Source organism: Corapipo altera, unplaced genomic scaffold (assembly GCF_003945725.1).
Source record: "Corapipo altera isolate COAL_440 unplaced genomic scaffold, ASM394572v1 175, whole genome shotgun sequence".
Lineage (NCBI taxonomy): Eukaryota > Metazoa > Chordata > Aves > Passeriformes > Pipridae > Corapipo > Corapipo altera.
The window spans coordinates 3,491,368-3,500,892 of NW_020884942.1; the positions used below are offsets into that span (position 1 = coordinate 3,491,368).

General features: G+C 46.5%; 1 protein-coding gene across 1 annotated transcript; it reads right to left on the bottom strand.

Moving 5' to 3' along the window:
* Positions 1-1,215: 1,215 nt before the first annotated feature.
* On the bottom strand, positions 1,216-7,270 carry ADIPOQ (adiponectin, C1Q and collagen domain containing). Its single transcript, XM_027661857.1, has 3 exons — positions 7,164-7,270; positions 3,414-3,633; positions 1,216-2,975 (listed from the first exon to the last, which is right to left on the bottom strand). The coding sequence occupies exons 2-3, from the start codon at positions 3,622-3,624 to the stop codon at positions 2,449-2,451; spliced, it is 738 nt and encodes a 245-aa protein (XP_027517658.1). The 5' UTR covers positions 3,625-3,633; positions 7,164-7,270; the 3' UTR covers positions 1,216-2,448.
* Positions 7,271-9,525: the final 2,255 nt, after the last annotated feature.

Here is a 9,525-nt window from a genome sequence, read left to right on the forward strand (position 1 = left end):
CCAGCCCTGGCTCAGGGCTAAAGAGACTTGGAACAGTGTTAGACTAGGCTAAGTGTCTGTAGCTGAGCCGGGAGATGTTTCTCTACTGTGAACCGCAGCAAAAGATACTGAAAAGTGGTGGCAGAACAGCAGTGGACAGAGCGATGGCTGAAAGCCAAGAGATAAGAACTGAAGAAGCAGCAAACCAAGCATACAGCCAAGAGAGACACAGAGTTGTCTGAAGAGAGAGAGCTGAGAGAGAGAGACAGCAGCAGAGAGAGCAAACCTAAGCTCTACAGACAGAGTTTTTGGGGTAAGAATTGAACCAAAAGACCCCATACCCCTCTGAGACCTCCGAGAAAGGAGGAAGATGATGGACTCTTACTTGAAAGAGTCTTAAAGTGCTACAGCACTTGCAGAAAGGAGCTGAAGAGCTCCGAGAAGAATGCGGAGGGTGACCTTGGCCCCCCCGCTGCTTGAGACAGAGCACAGAGCTCTGTAGGGGAACTGGAATCCCCCGAAGATAAGGACCATCACGAAGACCCCTGAGCTTCCTGATATGACGTAGTGAAGTGACCCTTGTCCTGGTGAACACAGCCTATGGAAGAAAAGACCCTCGCTTGAAGACTGAGGGGCTTGGATACCCCTCGTGAGTACTGGCAGAGATCCAGCTACTGCTGCATGAGAAGAGAACCTGCTGCCTTAGAGACATTGCTGCTCTGAAGAAGGATCTTTCCTTCTTCCCTTCTGGACTTTTATTGGAGGGGAAAAGAGATTTGATCCATTGTAAATACTTATGTCATGGTAGAGATAATTAAGACTGTATATAATGTATTGTAGTATTTATTTGTACAGTCATTGTAATATATTCCCTTTCCCCCATTTTGAGTCTCGTGTGGTTGTCTGGAAAATCATCTCACATTGGATTGAGATGTGGGAGGGGGCTTGGACTAGGGAATTGGATTTTGGGGCTCTCAAACCATGACAAGTGGTGAGATGCTGAAGCCTTGATGAAATTTAGAGTGTGGAGCATTTCTTGGGAAAGAAAAAGGGGAGTGTCCCTGTGTGTGCCAGCCCAGGGTGCCCTCACCTTGCTGGAAAAAAAAAAAAAATTTTCCTGGGCTGCCTGGTGAGGCCAGGAGTGTATCCGTTTTTTCAAGTCCTTCCCAATGACACACACACAAATGTGGGAACATTGTCATTTAGAAAATTTTTTATTTTTTATTTGCAGTGTGGTAACTCACTGGAGTGTGGAAAATGCTGCTGTGGGAAATAATTTCAGTTGAAGCTCTTAATGCTGTTTAGTGCTTGTAATAATGCATTACCTCTGACTGGTGTTAGCTTGTTCTGAAGCTTAGTAGTAGGAGTCTGCTTTGAATGTATCTGAGAAACCATCAAATCCTCTTTTAGCTAAAAGTCAGGCAAGCTCCTAGGAGAGCAGTTTCATGGGATTGCTACTAATTCCAGCATTAATAGTCCTCTGCTGTTAAGGTAAGCTTACCCAGAGCTGGGGCAGGTCCTGGGGTTTCATCCCAGGAGCCCAAGCCACATGGGAGGCTTCAGCACCACCTGAAGCTCTGTGCAGAGCAAACCATTGGTTATGGCACACTTAGAGCATGGAAAAGTAGAAACACAGTTATCAATCTCAACTTCTGAGTGCACTCGGGAGCTATTCAGAAGGTAGGTGGGACAGGGCCTGTGTGGCCAACATATCTGTGATCGCCTTGGGACCCCAAAGCCATGTGGTCAATGGGCCGCTTCTGTGTGGCCTCACTGTGTTCATAAGGCTTTTCAGATAAATCACAAGATTCCTGCCCTAAACCAGCCTGCTGTCTGCATTAGAGATAACGACAGGGGTAAACATAAAAGGAAAATCAAAGGATTAAAATCAATGGAAGTTAATAATCTGTATATATTCAAAGATCTAGGCTAAAGAAGGGAGACAACAAATCCATGGGTGGAAGTCAAAGGGCCTAATAATACAGGGAGTTACAATGGAAAAAATGGAACCATATGTTCCAGATGAAAACAAGAGCACTCTGATTTTGTGAATAGTTTTCTTCCTCTTCTACTCAAATTTTAAAATGCTGGCTAAAATATTCCCCATTGCTTTAGATGGATTTAAGTGGTTAAAAAAAGGGAAATTTAAAATGTCATATTTAATCAATTTTTCTCTTTTCACTTTAAATTTAAAAAAAGATTAAGGCATATTGAGAGTTACTTTTTCATTATATGGCTGGAGAGGCGTCTGACTTTGGGCTGAGCTTTCCACAAGGAGAACAAGAGCAGAGGTAGGAGTGAGCCCTTGGTCCCATGGAAGTACTCATAGGAGATAGCGTCCACCCTTGGCATTCGTTGCTCCTGCAAAAGACAATTTTATGGTAGATATATTATAGCTATAGTGCCAGTGCCCCAGGACTCCGTCCGGGATTAAGCCGCTTCACCCTTTTTTGTGCAGCACCCCCTACATTAATAGTCATCCATGTCGGGGTACAGGAGGAAGCCCATGAAAGTAGAATCGTTGACGTTGTCAGCGTAGACGCCGTTGTTGTTCCCGTTCCCATACACCTGAAGCCAGACCTCATCCCCGGAGCTGAGGTGCAGCAAGACAGAGCCACTTGCTTGGTCAACGTTGTTGTTCTGGAACTGGTCATAGGTGAAGATCACGGCCTTGCCCTTCTTGTAGAGGCTGACCTTGACATCTGCCAGGTAGACCGTGAGGTGGTAGGCGAAGTAGTAGGTGCCGGGGACATTGCAGAGGAACTTGCCAGTGCTGATGTCATAGTGGCCCTGCTCATTGTAGAAGATCTTGCTGAAGCGGATGGGGATGTTGGGGGCAGGGGGTCGCTCCGTCAGCCCTACGCTGAAGGCAGAGCGGTGGACAAAAGCACCTTCACCCTTCTCCCCCTTCAGTCCCGTGAATCCAGGAGCTCCAGGAGGTCCCGTCATCCCTGGGGGTCCTGTCACGCCTGGCGCACCTATGGGACCTGCTGCACCTGGAGGACAGAGTGGGATTGGGAGTTGTGTTTGCAGTGTTGTCAGCTGCTACCCACCGTCCCAAAATGCAGAGGGGGCTGTGGCATGAGGATCTGCTCTGCAGCACAGAGCTGAGGAAAGGCTCAATGACCTCAACAGCCCCCAGGAGCGAAGTCAGTGAGTGGAAAGCCTGCTCACTACCCCTCCCCCTCCTCCCCCTCCTCTCCCCCGGCTATATGCAGAGCTGCTGAGAACAGCGTCTGAAAAAACATCACTAATTGGGGAAACAGCCACCACACCAAACTCTTCCATAACTTGGGTTATGGAATCTCCATCCCAGGAGATACTCAAAAGTCATCTGGACAACAGTCAGGCATTGACCCACCAGACATAAAACCTGTTGGGACTGGGGCTGCCTATGGACTCCAGCACCAATGTACTACCTGTTTCTCACCAACCTGCATCTCCTTTTTCTCCCTTTAGTCCGTCTTTTCCATCTTTCCCATCCCGACCAGGGAGCCCGTTGTGGCCAGGGTAGCCAGGTGCTCCTCCCATCCACTTGGCACATGGCATTTTGGGGTCAGGCTGGTCATCCTGGGCAGCCACCTCTGTGCAATGGGGGGCCATCAGCAACAATGAGCACAGCAGGATGCCTGCTGGGCCCCTCATTGTTGGTTCCTGATGCAGAGAGTCACTTTGTTAACTTTAAAGATTAATAGGGGGGAAAAAAGTGAACAAAACCTCCCTCCTGAATAACGCAGAGGCACAGAAGACTAAAGTTTGAGTCAGCACATCTGAAGAAAAGCAGTTGTGTTTGCCCGAAGGGCCCCTCTGCATCCAGTGTGGTGCTGGTGTGAGCTCTATAAGCCAAGCTGGGATGGGCCACACTGTGGAGAGGAGTGTGGAGAGGAGCAAACAGCAGTTACTCCTCCAGCACTCACAGGCTCTTTGCACAGGCACAGATGTTTCAGGACCGAGCACGGCAGATGCCAGAGTATCTCTGGCTGATCTCTGCTCAATTAGCCATGATACACCCTGACTCCTGCTATAAACTGGGGTAAGGTTGGCCTCATCAGCAAGCCGCTGATGGAAGGTCTGGCAGAGCCTGTCTCAAACCCTCTAAAGCCTTGAATCCAGGCAGGTGGTTTGTCACTGCATGTACAGCCTGCTGACCTGGCTCTACCTAATGTGAACAGAAACCATAGCCAGGCTTTCCAGCTCCTCTGAGCCACCATATGAAATTGTGATTCTGGTTTGTTTTCCACCCGAATTACGTATTTTGGTTAGTGCAAGACAATGTGTGTAGTATTTAGACACTGTAGTGTTGTATTTCTCTTTAATCTAGTTGCTTTGCTGGTCAGAGCAATTAGTGTGGCTGCCCAAAACCAGGTCAATGGTGACACCCTACAGCCAGCCCGGCTCCCAGAAATCAGTGGGACCTTGGTGGGCTTTGAGTCAGACCAGTTCAGTTAGGACACAGATATTTTAAAATGATCACTGTTGCGTGAAACTGCTCCCCAGTTCCTTTCGGAACAATAAAGGTATCCTGTTAGGAGCATTGTAAGTGGCATAATAGCAATGAAAAGTGAAGAATACCATGGCCATTAGAGTTCCTTAGCTCTGTAATTTCCAAGAAAAATAATATCTTGGAGCAATTCCTTTGCAGGGTTGATTTTTCCAAGGCAAGCTATTTAAATGTCATATTTTAAATAATGTCTTATTAGCTCTCGTGTAATTGCTTCAAAGAAAGCTTAAGAAATGTGCTGGTTTTAGCTGGGGTAGAGTTAATTTTCTTTGTAGTAGCTAGTATGGGCTGTGTTTTGGATTTGTGCTGAACACAGGGTTGATAACAGGAATGTTTTTGTTATTGCTGAGCAGCACTTGCACAGTGTCAAGGCTTTTTCTGCTCCTCACCCCACCCCACCAGCAAGAAGTCTGGGGGTGCACAAAGAGTTGGCAGGGGACACAGCTGGGACAGCTGACCCCAACTGACCTGAGGGATATTCCATACCATACCATACCTTATGGCATCTTCATATGCTCAGCTGTAAACCATGGATGAGATTGGCCTGGGGCTGCTGCTCAGGGACTGTCCAGGCATCAGTTGGTCGGTGGTGAGCAACTGTTTTCCTTTGCAACGCTTGTCTTTCTTGGGTTTTATTTCTCTCTCTCTGCTATTTTCTCTTTCGTTACAACTTATTATTGTTATTGTTACTATTTTATTTCAATTATTACACTGTTCTTATCTCAACCCATGAGTGTTCTGACTTTTACCATTGCAATTCTCTTTCCCCCATCCTGCTGTGGACGGGGTGTGAACAGCTGTGTGGAGCTCAGTTGCCAGCTGGGGTTAAAATACTACAGTAACAAAGAGGTTGCTGTGATTTCAGTTTTTTGCAGGATTTTGAGGGGGCTTTGAAGAACACTTCAAAGCTGTGTTTAATTACTTTGGTGGGCAATGCCTAAAATCAGGGTACCCCCAAACCCCTGCCCTCCCAGCCAGGCTCCAGCAATCCGGCAGCCACACAACACCCTGCGATGGGGCTGGTGCCCTGGCTCAGGGGCAGTTTTGGGGCTGAGGGTGCTGTGGGGTCCAGCAACCACAGCCTGAGCCTTAAGCAGTGTTCCTGTGTCCCTGCACTTTGGGAACCGAAATGCCCCTTCACAGCAAAGGATGTACTGATTGTCCATGAACCAGGGTGGACCAGAGAAACAGATGTCTATAAATCCTGAAAGTGGCTTGGGTTGGCAAGCAAGGGTGTGTATATTGGGCACACTGTGACACAGCCCCTTTGCCATGCCCCAGTGGTTGGCACTAAGCAGAGGGACCCTTGTCCCCCCTTCCCAGGTCCTCGCTGGCTCATGTACCCTTCCAAAATCAGCACAGGCTGTCTGGGGACATCTAACTGCATTAAAACATGGTAGCGATCCAGAAAAATCTGCCTCAAAATTATGTTTCTTGGGCAATGGGGTTAGTTCTGCTTTCTTGTAAGCTTCCTAGAACCCAAATATCATTACAATTTTAGCAGTGTGCCAGGTCTTCTGCTGGTGCCAAATAAACCTCTCATATAAAGTCGCAAGCAGTGCAGGTTTGAGGAGCCCAAAGCAGGGCTACAGGGAGCTTTTCTGGCAGCTGCCCAGCCAGCTTGCTCCAGATAGAGAGATAGAACTACTTCTTTTGCTACAGTTTGACTCAAGCACAGGTGGTTTGCTTGTTTGAGAAGCTGAGTAATTCTCTGGCATAAGTATATCTTAAAAAGGGAAAGTCTTAAGCTGTGTCTGTGAGCTCTTAGTTCGGACTCTGGTTTAGGTGTGACATCCTTTTGCTCTGTCTTACCCATTTCTTTTTGGTTTTCCATCTGATGCTCAGCAGTGTAACATGAAATAATCTGCTGTATTTGAATGTATTTGAATTTTGGACTAGGAATAGATGAACTCAGTACTCTTGGTAGCTTTCAGTTATTCCCTTGGCAGCTGCTATATCAAAAGCTCATATACATTATATGAAACTTATTCATTTATCAGCAGAAACCAGAGTATCATCCATAAGAACAATACCATTCCTAAGTGCTATATAATGATTCAGATCATGATTCAGAATTTAAATTTCAGATAACACTGTATAAATATTGTATATTCAAAAAATCCACACCTTTCTGTGCAAAATAGAACCAAAAATCCATCTGTTTTCCCACTACAGCATTTTCCTCAAAGGGTATTAACCAGGGCTTTGACTGTCAAGCTTTTTTCTTTTTGTAATTACTCATAGCATAGATTTTGCTGATGTTCCAGTGGTGATTTGCTCCAGGTGGCTCAGACTTTAAATCTGGGTAGTGCAAGTTTCTGGCAAGGAATTGATACAACTTGGAGAGATTTGAGGCAAACCCAATCTTTACTGGAGTCTTTGAGGAAAGAGGTGAATTGAAAGGTGCCCATGCAGTACTTGCTGTTATAGCCATCTGGTTTTTCACTGCTGTTCCTGACTACTTTTTGATTTAGGAGTTTTGTCCTCTAAATAGTGTTTCCAAAAAGGGGAGTATGAATCTAATGGACACCAGCTATTCTTGGTTTAAAATATTCCCCGGCTATTCTGAGAATAACCCTAAGAAAGGAAACTTCTTGCGAACAGAAAGTCTGTCTGTTTTATTCAGCCCAAAAGAAGAGAAAATCCTGAACCTAGTAAGAGGAAAAAAAATAATCATTCTTACCAGCTGCCTTGAGTCCTAGTTGGCTTGCTGCAGTCTCTTTGGAGAATGAGGTCTGGCTATCACATCGCTATCCCTAAGGGCACAGGGAGATGTCAGCTCAGACACTGCATTTTCCATTTGCCATTGCGCATGCTGACCCAGAACTTGGGTTTTCCCATTAATTTTTCCTGGACATCACTTAAGTTTTGGACCACTTATATAATCCACTGGGATAGCTTGTGAAGATAGCCTTAGAGGGAAAAGATAGGTTTGGGAATTGGATAGGAACTGGAAGAGCAGTGGTTTGCTGGAAAGCCTGTGTGACAGGGAACGCCTGCTTGTCCAGGGCTGGGCTTGTCCAGCTCAGCCTGTTGCTCTCTGCAGATTGGAAATGTTGTTAGCAGCTGATGGAGAAAGTGTGTCTCCAGCCTTGCAGTAATGCACTCACATGGGGTTTTTCAATGTGTTTGTAAGTGTATTATTGTTTGACAAGCTCTGGCTTCTCTTTTTAACTGCAAGAACCATTCCTGCCTGGAGGCTGCTGCCACACCAAAGAAGGGCAAAGCTGCCTGAGGGGAAAGGCAGCACTGGGGGAGGGTTTCTTCTTAAGGCAGCCAGATATGTGCCAGAGCTATTGTAAATAACTGGAGTAATTTCAGCCCCATGGATGGCTTTCCACCTATCTTGCTTTTTGGCTTTAGGTGAAAACAAGGTCCCTTTTTCCCTGTGTCTGTCTCCTTCCAAAATGGAGGTTGAACCTCGGTGAGCAGAGGCTTTCCTCTGCAGCTGCTCCAGGGTACTTCAAGGTTAGCTTGGTGGGACCTTAGCAAACCTGGGCTCCCAAAACCACACCAGGAAAAATTAGTGTGATGTGTGTTGTTGCAACTGGGCATTGGGAACTGGTGTCCTTGTGAGAGGGGAAACTCATCCAAGTGAATGTCAGCAGGGCAGTATTCTGAATTGCTGAGTTATTTTAAAGACCTGGCTATCTTGAGGGACTAAAAAGATGTATGCATGAGCATATAAATAATTTCTCATATATAGAGCTAGGAGTCAGCAGGGGTGAATTTTTAAGCTCGAGAAGAAGGTGCCAAAGGGAGGAGCCACAGGATAACTACATACTGCCTGCCTTGTTTTGGTCAAGCCCTTAGTCCAGCATTTGAAGAATATTTTTATTTTTTGTCGGATGATGATTCTTCCATGCAATGTTGAGACTTAAAACAATCTCTCATGCAACCCCAGTAAAATATGACAGTGATCTAGTTGGATCTGTTTTGTTATAAAAGTGACTTTCTAGACCTATGTGTGCATTGGTGTGTGTGTGATGCCAATGTTTCTGTTGAAGTCTCTCGAGCAATCAATGGAGGAGCAGGATCATGGAACTGAAATTGGAACTGTTTTTGCAGCAGAGCAAGAGGTTTTCAGCTGCCCCTGCCCTGGGTGTGAGCAAGACAAGGCTGGTTTCCCTGCCAGCTCTCGGCTTGAACCCCAAAATGTATGATTGGGGTATTTGTTAGGCTGCCAGGATTTGAGAATTGGACCTGATGTGTTTAACAGGTAGTGCTGAAATTACCACATGGTCTTTCAATTCAGTTTCTGGGGAAATACCACAGGGATAAACCTTTCAGTTGTCCATCAAACAGCTTTCCAAATGTTATTCCTGGCTTCCAGAAGAGGAGTGGAAGTTTATCTCTGGGGGTGCAACCAGCTGATACAAGCCCTGGCACACTTGCTTGCGGTTTTTTGTGTTACAGACTTGGTTTGCAGATTGATGCTGGCTCCTGTTCCTGCTGCAGAGGGAAATACTGTAAAATCCAGGGAGCTGATTTCTGGCTGTGTGATAGGAAAACATTTAAAATGCCTTTGGCTCCACCTGGTGACAAGCAATACCTGCCACCAAATGTGGGCTGGCCCAGCAGTGCCCGCAGCTGTGGGCATTGCCCAGGGGCAGCAGCTCTGGTGCGGACCGGGGAGTGTTTTGGCACAGAGAAAGCCGCTGGCCATAAGTCCTGCAATACCTTCTCTGCTTTGCCCTGTGGTCACCAGCTCTCTGGTGTGGGACTGCCCAAACCTCACTTGGCTACGGACCTTGTGCTGGGCCTAGATGTGTTTTCTCACTTGGATCTGATGCCAGCCAGTCCATATGAAAAACACAAAACTGACTTGATGGATCGTGGCTCACAGTTTTCACTAAGAATTAAAAATAAGCACGAAGTTATATTTAGCCCTCTATAAACAGGAATAAAGTAGAGCAGGAGGCTCATTATCAGCTGTGCTCCATCAGTGCAGTCCCAATCCCTGCTGGTGTTGTTTGAGGGGTAGAAAGCTGCTTTGGTCGCAGGGAGGTTGGGATGGCTGCCTTGGCAGGAGGTTGGTGGCTGCC